We start from the raw sequence: 17,688 nt of genomic DNA on the forward strand, positions 1-17,688 counted from the left end.
ATTATTGCCAATATTTATATATTAAATCTCATTTCTATAAAAGTGAAGCGGGTCCTATGATCAGCAGAGCCTTGTTTGATGGAGGTGCTGAGGGGCTGAGATAAGGTTATGTTGAGGGGATTGTTGAAATGGGTGACTGAAGCCCCTGCTATTGGTCACGGTCCACTCCTCAAAGCGGCGACTGCCTTTTATCAGGTAACTGCAATTGGAAAGAGTTGAAAGAGAAAGGAGATGAATTTTTGAGGTTAACCTGTTTGAGGTTAATCCTACAGACAGATTGTGCTATCAATGAACGTTTCGTCATGTTGCAAGCATTCGTTCAACCATTTAATATGGATCCTGTAGGTTTCCAAAGAGCTATTAAATGGCTGTCCAATAAAACGAGAAAGTGAAATTCTAAGATAGATGTTAAAATAAAGCAATATACCATGAGAGGCTATGTGTTAGTGATTTTACGGTTAAGGGGGTTTTGGGTACGAACAACACACCATAACTGTTGTAAAAATACACAACGGCAAAATAATAAAACACACTAGGGTTTGATCTTTACATTTATGAATAATAATATCCACCAAGTAATGTAGTGGTAATCTAACGGGCTGTTCAACATTTAATGGATTATATTCATGTCGGTTAATAAATTGAATAAAATGTGCAATAATATAGAATTAATTTGGTGCGCAGTCATGAGCTAAATTTGATAAACGTTTTAAAACCACACATTTTGCAAGAAAAGATGTTTGTCAATAGCACTTCTATACATCTAATGACCACTGTGCAAGATGTAAACACTGGTCCAGAAGCACTTCTGGTTTTGTTATTTTTTATCTTACATAATTAAATCTTACAACTAAATCTTTAAGATATTTGTTTAATATTTTAAAGGGGTCATAAATATGCTTGTTATATTTTGTTTAAACGTTTAAAAAGACTGAAACAGGAAGTTCATCTGGACCAGCGTTGTACATCGATACACGTATTCTGACCTTTGACCCCTTATTTTAAAACGGATGCTTAATTTGAGCTTTACTACCGTTTAATGAAAACACAATAAGAAACCCTAAAAAAACACAATGGACAAATAAAGTATTCAGTCTGTGGCTGAACATGTAACACCCACAACTACAGGACATGATGATGTCATCATAAGCAAGACATCACCAATTTTTATCATCCTCTTTTTCTTTTGTTTCAGTTTTAACACAGCCACTATGATTTTTTTACCACACCAAAAATGTCCAACATGTAAATTCCCTATTGATGTTTCTTCATAATTTCTCTCTGTGATTCTATATCTGACTTTCCCTGACGGTCTCGTCCATGTCCCCCCGTCTCTGTTATTAAAGTTCCATGCCTCTTTGATGAAGGGAAACCTCGAAGCTGTTTACTGTCACTGATGCTCCAGGCAGATGTAAGAGGGCAGGAACTCCGATAGCAGTCGGTAATCCAGAGGCTAAAAACATGCACTGTTTGGCATGTCTTGTGTCGTTGCACCTATTCGAGGTGTTAACCAGTAGATGTATGCTACCGCAAAAACACAGACTTTCATCTTGTTAGACAGAACCCTGTTGGAAACACAGTGCTGTTTGAAGTTCTGGATTCTTTGAGAGATGTTCCGTAGGGACTCGATCACAGAAATATGGCTTCAGATTGGAGAAAAGGCTGATGTTTTTCAATTTGATGGGACAGAGGGGATATGAGAGGCATAGAAGCTTTAGTAGGTATAAAAAGGAGTTGATTTTTTCAGATGTAAGCCCTCAGACGTATTGGTTATAAATCACATTCTGTAAATCAACATCTCAATGAGTGGAGTTACTTAAGACGGATAGCAGACAAGCTTTTTTAAGCAGAGAGATGTCTTTGTAAACGGTACGCTTGTGCGTGCGTGTTTTTAGCGTGGAAAACGCAGTACTCAAACTAAAAATATCTGAATTATGAGTGGCAAAATTGAGCACTCGATATGAAACAGGAGTTGTACTATAAGAACCATTGATTTACCAGAAGTATAGTCAAGGAGGCTATGATCACCTTCTTGGAGCTGAATAAAAAACACAGCTTGATTTTTGTTCAAACCCTCCATGTCTGTTTTACAGGGTGAAAGCGAAGAAGGGAGTGAACCTTCTGAGCACCAAATCCAAGAGTAACCAGTGGAAGGTGGAATGGGACGTGCAGTCTGGAGCCAAACACTCCATTGCCACAGTGGAAGTCAGCAAAATCAACGGAGAGCCCGGGTAAGACATCCACCCTACTTATTGAACACTGATCTAGGAAAAGCTTTTGCATTTTTGATTGACAAATCAGATAGAAGCGTGCAGTACAGTACATTACAGATAAACAATAACATTCAATTCTCCTAATAACATTGAACTAAAACAGAAGGTCATCTGGTAAGACGTTTGTTTCTGTAAAAACATTTAAGTTTAAGAGGCTTACAATCACTGAAATGTTTGTAACTAGTACTTTCTATTTAATGAATTATGCACAAATATCGCAGACCTGTACTATTGATGCAGCTCATTAAAGAGTCACCAAAATCATTGTTTGAATCATAACTGGGACACAAATGTAAATGAAGTCATATTGAATAAGCGGACATGCTAAACAATAGGGCTGTGCGATATTGAGGGAAAATGCGATATGCGATGGCATGCTAAATAATGCGATATTCGATACGATATTTCTTTTTCTAAAATCAATTTAAATTATATTTAAATATATTAAAGAAATTATATAACCAACATATATTTCACATTATTTTAGGAAAAAGAAAGCATCACTACAACTTCTGAAAGTGAACAGCCATGTTTTACTGTTGCATTAAACAAATCTGACATTTTGTAAATAAACAAAAATAAATGAAACAAATTTAGCTTCGCGGCGCGGATTGTTGATTGACTTGCGCCAGAACACGCACACACTATCCTGCGCACGCACGCATATCCCAACTAACATCCGCGTGCCAGATAGATACTATACTATCCGCATCGAACTAAAACTTTGACCATATATAACTTTCCGAAGAATTAAATAGCTCATTTATCGCAAACCATCGCGATATGCATATTGCGAAATGCACATGTGCGATATTTCGATAATTTCGATATATTGCACAGCCCTACTAAACAAATATGTACACTGTACAGATTAGCATACATATTCGGGTTTATCTATCATTGCATTGTGGGATACGGTATTCCCTGCCGTTGTTACACATCGGTAGTTCATCGGTTTGTTTCACGCAGACAAAAAAATTGTAGTATACTGCAGAAAAGATCATATTAGTGTATGTTATTCCAAACAAATCCCTGAAGTAAATCGCATCATCACTGGAGTCGAGTATTATTTACCTTTTTTTCAGCGAGGTCAAGACGAGATTACCACCGAGGTCATCTAAATTAAACATCACGTTGCTTTGTTCGTGTTTCTAAGCCTCTTAGTCGCCGTATTAAGAAGACCCTGTCAGAAAATCTTTCTCATTCTGTCAGACATGTGAAAAGACCATGTCAGTCACCTGCAGCATTAAATTACTTTAGATATGGCTAGAGTACTTATGCGATTTTCACAAGAACACTACCTGCTTTTCCTGACAAACACTGTGTTTCCACAGCTGCAATTATATCTGTTTTTATCCATTCGGAGTTTAAGGGTTGTCTTTAAGCTCGTAGCTGAAAAGTACACTGAATGGTCTTAATTTGCAGCGCATGTCCAAAACAAAAGACTGTATATAATGATGAAAAGCGCTTTGAGGACAGACTCTTTTAACATGCGGAGAGAGGTTTTTGGTGTCTTTAAAAAAGTCATAGAATAGACTCTTGTTAAGAGCAGTGGAAATATGAGGATACAACATAATAAAGCTATTTCAGGCTATTGGTATGAAAACTGTTTTTAATATTACATTTAACACAGTTTGTTACATACACAGTCGTGGAAAAAATAATTAAGAGAGCATTCCAAAATAAATGTAATTTAATTTCTGAATTTACCATTTCTAGGTACATGTTTACGTAAAAATATCATTTTGTTTCATTCTGTGAACTAGTGACAACATTTCTCGCAAATTCCAAATAAAAATTTTTTTGTAGAAATGTTGTAGAAATTGTAGAAATACTGCAAAAAAAAAAACAAGTTCGGAGGACACAATACTAATGTTTTTTTAATGATTGGTTAAAAAATTAAAATATGATTTAAAATGTGTCTTTCTCAGTCTTTTACATTGCTGTTGGGTGACTTTATTTCATTCCTGAGGTTTGTTTCGGTTCAAATCCACCAGACACTGGACTGGAATTTACACAGATATTCTGACTAAAGGCAAAACTGAAGTGCTCTTTTATTTTTTTGCTCTCTCTTTTTTATTGTTATATACTTGAATTGGCTCCTTAAAAATGTTCCTTATAAGAAGTATAGTCCTCAGTATAAAACCAGTGTTGGGTGTAACTAGTTGCTAAGTAATTAGTTACTGTAATTTAATTACTTTTCCCTTGAAAAAGTAAAGTAAGGGATTACTCTTATTTTTTCTGCAATTTAATTAGTTACTTTTGATGTAATTAAACTAAATACTGTGTGTAATATATGTGTGTGCAATAGTGGAATTGACATCAAAATTCAGAGTCTAACTTTAAAATCCGTGCTTTAATGTATATGTCATGGCTCTGCTTCATTTAGTCATGTTTTTCTTGGTCCTGTAGCAGAGTCATGACAAAGGTTATGTGTGGAGAGAAACATATTATTGTCCTTTTGACAATAATATGCGTTCTCTCCAGTGTCTCGTCATTGGCCCCGCTCCTCTCGTTTCCTTGTTATCTTTCCCTGAGTGTTTGATTACCCACACCTGCCCCATGTCGTTATCCCTCGTTTGTCTTCCCTATAAATGCCCTCATTTCTTTGTCCTGAGCTCATGTATTGTATGTGTATCGTGCCAGTCAGTGTTCCTGTGTTGCTGTTTAAAGAACCCAGTCCAGTCTTAGTAAGTGTTTAGTTTAGTTTGTCAAGTTATGTTTAATCAAGTGATATGTTAGTTTAGTCCAGTCCAGTTTATTTTTCCTGTGTTGTTTTTCCCCCATTGTGGGTTTTTGTTTCTAGTTGTAAAGTAAAGTCTTTTGTTATCCCCGCACTCTTGCCTGCCTGCATTTGGGTTCTTCCTCGCACCATATCATGACAGTATAATTCTCACATTTGTAATACTTTGGTCAGTTAATAAGAGTGCTTTATGTAGTTTAATATTATTTATTTAAATGAATTAAAAGAGCCCTTTCATGCCTATCCTTGAATCACTTAACTAATCAAGGTTGATGTAGGATATAGAAAGTAATTAGTAATAAGTAACTAAATACTTTTTGGAGAGAGTAATTTGTACAGTAATCTAATTACACTATTGAGTATGTAATTAGTAACTAGTAGTTAATTACTTTTTCAGAGTAACTTACCCAACACTGTATAAAACATAACTACTTTACTTTGTAATGTTGTGATTTGGTGACCAAAATTTGTATTTCAGTATGTACTACCATTTTTCTAAAAAATGCATTCAGTGTATTCTTGCTTTCTCTCTTACCAACCACATTTACCACAGTATCTCACACAGTGATCGCTCTTTTTGTATGGAACTTAAATAACAAAGTTTTACAAGCATAAAAGAATCACAGTCTGTGTGCACCGTATAGCGTCTGACACATTGTCAAGCATCGATGAGTGTTGCTTGTTATTTCTAATGTGAGTTTAAACGCATTAACACGTTTCACCACAGCTAACAGAATATTCTGCTTGTTTGGAGACTTTGTTTCTTATTTCTTTTTGGACTGGACTTTTTTAGTGAATATTTGTCAGTTTTTTTCACAAGCAATTTTCAAGTCTTGACACACACAAGCTATTTTTGAGTATTAAATTGTTATTGCTCAGGACGAAAGAACACATGTGGACCTTTGGTGATGACATATAGTACCCCTATATTTAAAATAATTGTTTTAAACCAATTTTAACGATAAAGCAATTAAGAAATGAAAAACGAAATTCTCTAAAAGGGCAGAACACAGAGATCCTGGGAATACAGTTCAACTCTTTTGTTTAAATACTTTCACTCTTCTCTGCTGTTTTTTAGCAATCGATACCATTTCGTTCCTTTGAACCAAGACGTTGCTCTTTTTCTCAGTTTGTTCTGTGCTCCGAATAATCGGATTCTCTTTTCCTAGCTAATTTTTTTAATATGTCTGGCCAATCCTCCGCCCATATTCTCTCACTGTCTGTCTCTTCTAACATTGCAAATGTGGATTACAGCTCTGCTCTGAGGCAATGCCAATATTATTTGTCAATATAAGACAGCACCATCATTCCATTAGTGTATTTTCCATTAGAGATGCAGTTTGCTTGGCTCACCCGTGCCAATTCTTGGTTCTCTTCTTATGTTTCAGCACTTCAGAGTTAAGCGAGCTTCAAATGACTCCAAATGCAGGATGTTTCGATGGCTGGCACTCGCGCTGGCAGCCAATTGTTGACAGGACTTTTCTCTGGCCGCTCTCCTGTTGTGCAGGACAATCAATTCTCAGCAACAGCTAGATAATTAAGGCAATAATAACTTTGTTAATGCTGCGTGCAATGAGAGGACAGCAAGAAAAGCCAACACATCTGATAGAGATTGAGTCCCGTTTTGCTTCAAATACTTCCTCCCAAAGTAAAGGAGAAGTAAATAAAGTTTAAGTGGGACGGTCACTCCAAAACGGGCCGGGGGTTTGAAGAGGCTACATTGATTTCAAGTCACAAATTGTTAAGGAGAGATACATAAATTTGGGGGTTACAAAACTGTATCTCTTTATAAAAGGTTTTAACTTAATATTATGAGATTGATAGTTCCTGGTTGCTGATTGGCCAGTTTTGCCATCAAAAATGTGAACATGTTGTCATCTCTTTTTTGAGGCAGGCAAAAAAACTGCGCCCAAAGAGTAGGACCTGATGATATGTTCATATCATGTCGTACTTGAAGTAAATAAGAGATGACGACACGTGATGTTCACATCTTCGGATTCTGAATTATTTGTTTCTGTGGCAACAACATTTTGTTTATGTTCACATTAAAGTCCCGGTGAATCGGNCTGCCCCATGTCGTTATCCCTCGTTTGTCTTCCCTATAAATGCCCTCATTTCTTTGTCCTGAGCTCATGTATTGTATGTGTATCGTGCCAGTCAGTGTTCCTGTGTTGCTGTTTAAAGAACCCAGTCCAGTCTTAGTAAGTGTTTAGTTTAGTTTGTCAAGTTATGTTTATTCAAGTGTTATGTTAGTTTAGTCCAGTCCAGTTTATTTTTCCTGTGTTGTTTTTCCCCCATTGTGGGTTTTTGTTTCTAGTTGTAAAGTAAAGTCTTTTGTTATCCCCGCACTCTTGCCTGCCTGCATTTGGGTTCTTCCTCGCACCATATCATGACAGTATAATTCTCACATTTGTAATACTTTGGTCAGTTAATAAGAGTGCTTTATGTAGTTTAATATTATTTATTTAAATGAATTAAAAGAGCCCTTTCATGCCTATCCTTGAATCACTTAACTAATCAAGGTTGATGTAGGATATAGAAAGTAATTAGTAATAAGTAACTAAATACTTTTTGGAGAGAGTAATTTGTACAGTAATCTAATTACACTATTGAGTATGTAATTAGTAACTAGTAGTTAATTACTTTTTCAGAGTAACTTACCCAACACTGTATAAAACATAACTACTTTACTTTGTAATGTTGTGATTTGGTGACCAAAATTTGTATTTCAGTATGTACTACCATTTTTCTAAAAAATGCATTCAGTGTATTCTTGCTTTCTCTCTTACCAACCACATTTACCACAGTATCTCACACAGTGATCGCTCTTTTTGTATGGAACTTAAATAACAAAGTTTTACAAGCATAAAAGAATCACAGTCTGTGTGCACCGTATAGCGTCTGACACATTGTCAAGCATCGATGAGTGTTGCTTGTTATTTCTAATGTGAGTTTAAACGCATTAACACGTTTCACCACAGCTAACAGAATATTCTGCTTGTTTGGAGACTTTGTTTCTTATTTCTTTTTGGACTGGACTTTTTTAGTGAATATTTGTCAGTTTTTTTCACAAGCAATTTTCAAGTCTTGACACACACAAGCTATTTTTGAGTATTAAATTGTTATTGCTCAGGACGAAAGAACACATGTGGACCTTTGGTGATGACATATAGTACCCCTATATTTAAAATAATTGTTTTAAACCAATTTTAACGATAAAGCAATTAAGAAATGAAAAACGAAATTCTCTAAAAGGGCAGAACACAGAGATCCTGGGAATACAGTTCAACTCTTTTGTTTAAATACTTTCACTCTTCTCTGCTGTTTTTTAGCAATCGATACCATTTCGTTCCTTTGAACCAAGACGTTGCTCTTTTTCTCAGTTTGTTCTGTGCTCCGAATAATCGGATTCTCTTTTCCTAGCTAATTTTTTTAATATGTCTGGCCAATCCTCCGCCCATATTCTCTCACTGTCTGTCTCTTCTAACATTGCAAATGTGGATTACAGCTCTGCTCTGAGGCAATGCCAATATTATTTGTCAATATAAGACAGCACCATCATTCCATTAGTGTATTTTCCATTAGAGATGCAGTTTGCTTGGCTCACCCGTGCCAATTCTTGGTTCTCTTCTTATGTTTCAGCACTTCAGAGTTAAGCGAGCTTCAAATGACTCCAAATGCAGGATGTTTCGATGGCTGGCACTCGCGCTGGCAGCCAATTGTTGACAGGACTTTTCTCTGGCCGCTCTCCTGTTGTGCAGGACAATCAATTCTCAGCAACAGCTAGATAATTAAGGCAATAATAACTTTGTTAATGCTGCGTGCAATGAGAGGACAGCAAGAAAAGCCAACACATCTGATAGAGATTGAGTCCCGTTTTGCTTCAAATACTTCCTCCCAAAGTAAAGGAGAAGTAAATAAAGTTTAAGTGGGACGGTCACTCCAAAACGGGCCGGGGGTTTGAAGAGGCTACATTGATTTCAAGTCACAAATTGTTAAGGAGAGATACATAAATTTGGGGGTTACAAAACTGTATCTCTTTATAAAAGGTTTTAACTTAATATTATGAGATTGATAGTTCCTGGTTGCTGATTGGCCAGTTTTGCCATCAAAAATGTGAACATGTTGTCATCTCTTTTTTGAGGCAGGCAAAAAAACTGCGCCCAAAGAGTAGGACCTGATGATATGTTCATATCATGTCGTACTTGAAGTAAATAAGAGATGACGACACGTGATGTTCACATCTTCGGATTCTGAATTATTTGTTTCTGTGGCAACAACATTTTGTTTATGTTCACATTAAAGTCCCGGTGAATCGGAAGTCGCGATCGACTTGCATTGTTATGTATTTCAGAGTGAAACGGGAGGTTAAATAATAAATAACAGCAAATTGATTGGATCTAGAAAAGTAGGCGGGTCCAGAAAAGGAACTGGCAGCAGATTGACAGTTAAAGAAGAGGGGCTTGCCAATGGTCTGCCCAAGCCGCCAAACTGACGTAACAAGAAAGTCTGCCATTCCAGAAGTTAACTTTCTGGGGGTTTTTTAGATTAAAAGGACAAAAATCTGAGAGAAATAAAGTAGACTTTCTAGTCTGAGTTCTGGAACGGATATTCCGAAATTCATATACATCCCACTGGAGGAAGATGTTGCGTCTGCAGCACTGACACATGACTCATTCCCAGCAAACAACATTTCGATAACTCTGCAGCAATTTTTCTATGAGCATTTCTACTCCCACCGAGTGAAATCATTTTTTGGCCGTTCTCTTCTCAGCATGGCTGTCAGCCACTATCAGCAGTTACCTGTAGAACAAGAGTCTCAGATAAAGGAAATAACCCTTGATGAGTATGCATGAGGCCAACAGACAGAGCTCATTTAGACTGTCACTATCCATTATAGAGGTTTCCTGCAAAAGCCTTGAAGAATCTGCCAGACGGCATTATAGTCCTTCTCTGTCACTAATTTAAAGCCGGTATGATGTTCAACTGTTGTGCTCTGCTGTTTTTATAAGGGCAATCCACCACAACAGATGCATCGTCCCAACTCGCTGATGGATTTATTTCCTGGTGGTTTCAATATACTGTACATGACAGAACATCTGTTTGTGTTGACGGCCACAAAAACAAATCTGACCCCAATTAGACTCTTCTAAATTACTTTAATAGCTACATTTGTTGGACAGCCCTGCTGTTTTTACAGCCTTATAATTGATCACTTGTTCATTGTTGATCGGTCTTGTTTTTTATTCAGGGACATGGCTGCCAGCATCGAAATCATGCAGCTGGACTTTGAGATGGAGAACTTCACCAGCCAATCGGTCACCAGAAGAATCAACTGGAACATCGATTACCGGGGTCAAACTTCAGTCTCGGATGCGGAGAAGGTGGTGACAGAACTGACGGTCGTGCAGAAGGACATCCAAGCCATCATTCCACTTTCAATGGTAAGGAGTTCCTCCAAGTAGAAGTTGAGTAGAGCTTATGAATTCATCAGAAATTCTGCAATAAGTCCAGTGTGGAAATTTTGCGTCATCTAGTGGTGAGGTTGCGAAGTGCAACCAATGGCTGAGTCCACCCATCCCTTTTGAAGCACTAGGGTGCTAAGATGACGTCACGTTTTCGCTTCTTTTTCGAAGGAGATGATGTTTTAACGAAACGCACTCTGTAGAGCAGTTTGTCCATTTAGAGATACTAGAAACAATATGGCAAATTCCATGTAAGGGGACCTAGACATAGATTATAATCAACACTACACAGAGAAATCCACCACACCACTTCCTAAGACCCATTAAAAGCCTATTGTTCAACACATTATCATATTCTAAGAATAAAGCTCATCGTCTTCATATTGTTTCGCAGCCGCATTATCTTTTAAGAGGCTGGCAGAAAAGTTCACACTTTTCACAGTGAGACTTTAAGGTAATAGGTCTGTGGAAAGGGCTTGAAAGTAATCCACTGTATGCTTATCCACTCACTCCGGGAGAAACTCTTTTATTCACCCATTAAAATTCATTCAGAGCAGTCAGTGTTAAAGTGTCGCTGGGGCCACCTGCCCTCCCCATCATTTTCGTGTATTTTCAAAGCCTAGCATGATTCACTACATGGGTACCAGGTGCAGAAGAAGACACCCCCTTCCCCCGAAACCCACTGGTGGGTTTCAGAAGACCTGAGCAGGCAGAATATAGCGCTTCAAATATAACAAGAAGTGAATACAAAACAAGACGTTCGTGAGGGAAATACTAAAATCTGCTACGGTGCAGGAGCCAAGAATTGTTTTCTTTTTTCGTGGTTTCCCCCTTCACACAAATAGGCAAGTGGAGGCCAAGAACAGAGCAGTGTTAAATACACCACAGATTAGTTACAGCCACGATTTCTTTCTTGGTAGCATTCAAGAAGTCAGCTGATTGGACAAAAATCTGTGTAGTGCAGGATGAGTCATCAAACCTTTTGGTCCGTTTTTCCAGGAGAGGAAGTCCGTAAATTTGAAATCTGTACATTTACTTAGTTTAGTTTTTATTTATTTATTCTTTTTTTTTTGTCTATGTTTAGGAATATATAGGATATTCTCTAGGCCGGTCAAATGATTATTCATGATTATTGTATGCAAAATAAGTTTTTGTTTACATAATATGTGTGTGCACTGTGTATAATAATTATGTATATATAAATACACGCACATACATGTATTTATTTAAGAAATATGTTTTATGTGTGTATACATTTTTATATTTATTTATAGTTTATATTATGTATATACATATTTAATGTTTACATATATAATTTTTCATAATATTATACATGCATAAGTGTGTATTTATATATACATAATTATTTTACACAGCACATATTATGTAAACAAAAACTTCTATTTTGTGTACGATTAGTCGCAAATAATCGTTTGACAGCCCTAATATTTTCTTTACATATAGCCCATTTTAAGCATGTCCTCATGTACTAATTTTAGACCTTGAAGTGTAAAACCCATAAATGAAATGTTGTGAGAAGTATGTGTATGAAGAAGAAGCCTGTTAATGATTTCAAGACAGTTGGGAAAACAGTTAGCAAGCAAAACATTGGTAACACATTGGTAACACGCTATGCCACAGTAGACTGAAATCCTGAAGCACCCGAAAGGTCCTCCTGCCCAAGAAGGCCCGCCTGGCTCGTCTTAAGTTTGACAATGAACATAAAAATGATTCAGAAAAGGCTTTGGCGAAAGTGCTGGCACTGCTGTGAGACCAAAATGGACTCCTGTGTTTGGAGGGAGAGAAATGCTGACTATGAGCCCAAGAACATCATGTCTACAGAGAAGCACAGTGTTGGAAACATTCTGCTTTAGGGCTTTTTCTCTGCTACAGGTATACAGGATGACTTCACCGCATTGAGGGGCTGAGGGACGGGCCCATGTACCGTAAAATCTTGGACGAGAACCTCCTCCCCTTAACTAGGTCACTGAAGATGGGTCATGGATGAGCCTTTAACATGACAAAGATGCAAAACATATTGCCAAGACAACCAAAGAGTGGTTTAAGGAGAAGCACATTAAATGTCCTAGCCAGTCTCTAGACCCTAGTCCTATAGAACCTCTGTGAAGGAGGCTAAAACTCCAATTTGCTGAGCGACAGCCAAGAAACCTTAAAGATTGACAGAGGAGTGGACTAAATGTATCCGGACACATGTGCAAACCTGGTGACCAACTATCAGAAATGTCTGACCTCTGTGCTTGCCAACAAGGGTTTCTCCACAAAGTACAAAGTTATGTTTTGCTTGGGGATCAAATACTTATTTCACTGACTGAAATGCAAATCAATTTATAACCTTTATATTACATTTTTTTCCCCTGATTTTTTAAAATATTCTGTGTCTATCAGTTAAAATAAACCCACCATAAAAATTATAGACCCTTCATTTGTTTGTAAGTAGGCAAACTTACAAAATCAGCAGGGGATCAAATACTTATTTCCCTCACTGTATATATACACGTGACAAGATATAAAGCTCCATCATTGCGTCAAACACCTTTTGTATAAAAAGCTATTGAGGTGGTAAAGGAAAAACCGCCAGCATACGACATAGCAGGATCCATCATATAAAGCTCCAGCATTTCCCAAGCAGGCTCAACAATTACCCCACCCCCCCTCCCCCCACAAATCCACTCTCTCAACCTCTATTAACATGAGCCGCTCTTATAGAGGGGCAAGTGCCCTTTAACACTGACACAGGATCAGCTGTGCATTTTCTCTTCAAATAGCTCTGGTTGGGCACAGGGGCCAGTCCTCCATCAGCACTCAGGGGGCAGAGGATGCGTTGCCTACATTGGCTTCACTGCTGCCTTCTGCTTCAATAGTGCATCATGAATAAAATATGACACCCAGGGCTACTATCACACACTAACACGCGCTCCACCAACTGAACACACACACACGCACATACATTCTGATGAAAGAATGGTCAGTGTATATGAAACAGAAGCCATGATGGGTGGTCAGGATTGCTTTAATGTGAGAGGCATAGTGTCAGGGATGCATTTTTAAAGGTACAGTTCGCCCAAAATGAACAATTCTTTAATTATTTAGTCCATGTTATTTCAGTATTATGTGCTGTTCTTTTCTGTGGAACACAAAAGGCAAACGCAATGTTTTGAAGACTCCTCCTCATACAGCTTTTTTCTATACCATGACGGTTTATAGTAAGCACATCTAAAATGCCATCAAAGTAGGTCTACGTAAAGCGCCAAACCTATTGGACTACTTTTATGTTTGATCGTTTCAGAGTTATTATAGTTTTGTTTTTAGTTTTATTCATATTTTAAATTAGATTTTATTTTTAGATGTTTCTTTTTTATGTTAATTTTACTTACATTTTTAGCAGTTTTGTTATATGCTTGTGTAATGTTATTATTAGTTTATGTTTCTTTATAAGATTATTTTTATTTTTTGTTTATTATTATAATTTGCTTGTGTCATGTTATTATAAGTTTATGTTGCTTTATAAGATTATTTTTATTTTTTGTTTATTATTATAATTTGCTTGTGTAATGTTATTATAAGTTTATGTTGCTTTATAAGATTATTTTTATTTTTTTGTTTATTATTATAATTTGCTTGTGTCATGTTATTATAAGTTTATGTTGCTTTATAAGATTATTTTTATTTTTTGTTTATTATTATAATTTGCTTGTGTCATGTTATTATAAGTTTATGTTGCTTTATAAGATTATTTTTATTTTTTTGTTTATTATTATAATTTGCTTGTGTAATGTTATTATAAGTTTATGTTGCTTTATAAGATTATTTTTATTTTTTGTTTATTATTATAATTTGCTTGTGTCATGTTATTATAAGTTTATGTTGCTTTATAAGATTATTTTTATTTTTTTGTTTATTATTATAATTTGCTTGTGTAATGTTATTATAAGTTTATGTTGCTTTATAAGATTATTTTTATTTTTTGTTTATTATTATAATTTGCTTGTGTCATGTTATTATAAGTTTATGTTGCTTTATAAGATTATTTTTATTTTTTTGTTTATTATTATAATTTGCTTGTGTAATGTTATTATAAGTTTGTTGCTTTATAAGATTATTTTTATTTTTTGTTTATTATTATAATTTGCTTGTGTAATGTCATTATAAATTTATGTTGCTTTATAAGATTATTTTTATTTTTTGTTTATTATTATACTTTGCTTTTGTAATGTTATTATACGTTTATGTTGCTTTATAAGATTATTTTTATTTTTTGTTTATTATTATATATATTTATTTTTATGCCTTAAACTTATTTCAGTTTATTTCTGAGGTAACATTTGATTGACGGATGACAGTCCACGTGAGCTACATGATCAGTTACTGATAGATCGTTCCGCTGATCATTCACATCTGTGAAGAGTCTGTTGCGTTTCAAGGCAATTGGCTTTAAAATGTGCACGTGATCTCCGACAATAAAGAAACAAAGGCATTCAAACGCAGTCGCGCATCACACAGAGCTTGCGTGTCGTTTTCTGTCCACTGGTTTTGAGCTTTTCTTGTTCTATTTATTGCTTTTAGCCTTTATTACGGCAGGGCCAGCAGATATTTTGGCCTTTTTTTTCTTTCGGCCGAAACCGAAATGTCATTTTCGTCAGCCGAAATTTCGGTGCATCACTGGTTGTTTTATCACAAAATAGCGTACCTTTGAATGCTGTGAATGACCTTTTGAATCAAGTATTGACTAGAGAGCCATCTAATAAGCAGAAGGTCAAGTTCTCTCTGGATTTCCAAGCCTGTTCTCTTTAATATGACTATAAATCAGTGTTTTGAGGACGGTGTAATCTGGCACAGTCAACTCTAGCTTCATTCTGCTATGAAACACCTTTTTCTAATTGATTCCCAGCTAATAAAATCAGATTCCATTACAGAAGTTCAATGGGCTTCGCGTTGACTCGAAAAGGCCCGTAGTTTAATGCAAGGCCTTTGATCACAGTACTATGCATCCTTATTTAAATCCTCAATTTACTGCTAGGAAGCAAGAATCCATGTTGCAGTGCGCTCAGCTCGCGAAAAATCTCACGGTAAAGCAGTCTGTCACCTCAACAGTGTCTTATATCAAACAGCCTGCATCTTTGTATACTATTGTATGTGATAAGAAGCCCAGGTTTACCTTGCTCTGACTCGGTGTGAAGTGTTTAATGGCTTGCAAAAGCCTCCTTGCTGTTATTTACGGCTGGTGCTGTCTGTATCCATCTGAGCCGCCCGTTTCACTCATCACGAGATGCTCGGCTCCTGCTGTCTGTCACTGTAAATTCTGCCAGCAACACAAACTGTACTGCGCTTTGCGTTCTCTGCTGCACACACAAACAAGGCTGTGTCACTTTGCAATATTTCTGAATGCTGATATGAGCCGTGGAAGTGTTATATCACTAAAACTGTCTAAAACCTAGCACCTTGTTGTTTTAGGACATGCATGCCATTTTCTGAAGAACCTTACAGAAGCATTTACAAAAAGAACCACGTCATTACCTTATTTCTTAACAGAGGGTACCATAGTAATTCTGTTTTGATTATGATATTAGTATTCATTTAAATTATCTTTTGCTAAGCGTCCCAGTGTGTCCACAGCCATCTGTTGTGCTTTTTGGTTTCAGTGGAAGAAATGACAGCAGCAGGTAATACCAGGGTTTTCCAACACGAATCGTATGAATAAAATAAATTCTATGGGCGGACTGTTGACCTTTAAAGTTTACCTGCATAAAAATGAGATGTCAGGTTAAGAATTCAGCTCCAGAATGAAAGCCTCGCGTGGGCACATAATGAATTTTATTTCGTTGTGCGAGTACCCAAGACTTCCATTTAAACAAGGCAGGCGGGTAGGCCAGTAATGCACTTTGAATAAAAATGATATTTACGCAGATTCGGCTGCAGGGTATCAGTACTGTAATTCTGAGCTAATAACTCATTTACTCAGTGGGGAGATATTAAATACAACCTCGTTCAGATTAGGTTTGCAAGACGAACGTTTATGACCCTTTTTGGCGTAGTGATTTCTGCTTTGTTTTGACGTGAAGAAAGTGGGAATAAATGAACTGTGGTTTAGTTATTTTGTAAAAGGCTGTTTCTGTAATACAGATTCATAATAAAGAATCGTCATGCTACACATGATAAAGTGATGATGGTTTTGATATTGCGGTCACATTTACATTTATGCATTTGGCAGAAACTTGGTCTCCAAAGTGATGTGCGGTGCTTTGAAGGAATACATTTTTCGTCAGCATCTGAAATCCCAAAAGCTGTGCGCTGCCAAGGCAACGTTCAACCAACTCACACATTATCAGCAAGGAGAAACGAGACTTCATCATTCATTCTCCTAGCCTTCTGTGATATTCCACGTGCGCATCTGATTTCTTTCTCCCTTTTTAAACACCTATTCTGAAGCAAAAGACTCGATGGAAATTTCCCCTCAAATATGCGGTTTTGATTGAAGCGTGAGGGAGCGCGAGCTGCATAATCTTTTCTTTATTCCTGAGGGCCACAAGGGAAATAATTTACAGTTAGTCGTGCAACATCCCCGCAGCACTTCTGACCAAAATAATGAATAGATTTTTGCTGGAAAGCAATTGTGGGGCCAATGTGCTCTTTAATTGGCTGCAGCTTTTGAAGTGTAATTGAAAGCCTATTTATTTGCATGTGTCATCCAACAGGAAAACTTTTAAATTGGTAAACTGAGGCTGCAGTGTTTTAAAAGTGAATCCATACTTTGTGTACGGAGGTTTTATGCTGAGTATATGGAAATATCGGTCTTATTTGAGGTTGTCAGAAACGGCTTTTTCTGTTGACGTGGAGATATTTTGACAGACTTCATCACTTTCTTATGGACATATTTACACAAATTTTCCCATGACAGAGCATGTTCTGGTTAATCATTTATTCTAAAAAGAGGCAAAAGATACATCTGTTTTTAATAGAATGCAGCGATACTAAATTTCTTCACCGATACCGATAGTAATATCTGCCGATACGATAGTTCTATGGTTATATTAACTCGCATTAACTAAATTCTGAAGATTAAAATAATATTTCGTAATTTTCCGATATTGAACTATCGAACGATAGGCGGTAGTGTGAAAATGTGCTTTTATTGACCGAGACCGATTATTGGCTGATATATCGGTGCATCTCTAGTTTTTTATATAAA

At 36.5% G+C, this 17,688-nt stretch overlaps 1 protein-coding gene across 2 annotated transcripts in view; it reads left to right on the top strand.

Moving 5' to 3' along the window:
• The window catches only part of tmem132e (transmembrane protein 132E), a 300,639-nt gene that overhangs the window by 260,168 nt on the left and 22,783 nt on the right, over positions 1-17,688 (top strand). For both annotated transcript variants that reach the window (XM_057355354.1, XM_057355347.1), the window contains exons 3-4: positions 2,094-2,231; positions 10,268-10,460. In XM_057355354.1, coding sequence (XP_057211337.1) covers positions 2,094-2,231; positions 10,268-10,460 — 331 coding nt within the window. The remainder of the gene's footprint in view (positions 1-2,093; positions 2,232-10,267; positions 10,461-17,688) is intronic.

This window comes from Triplophysa rosa, linkage group LG2 (genome assembly GCF_024868665.1).
Source record: "Triplophysa rosa linkage group LG2, Trosa_1v2, whole genome shotgun sequence".
In the NCBI taxonomy this organism is placed as follows: domain Eukaryota; kingdom Metazoa; phylum Chordata; class Actinopteri; order Cypriniformes; family Nemacheilidae; genus Triplophysa; species Triplophysa rosa.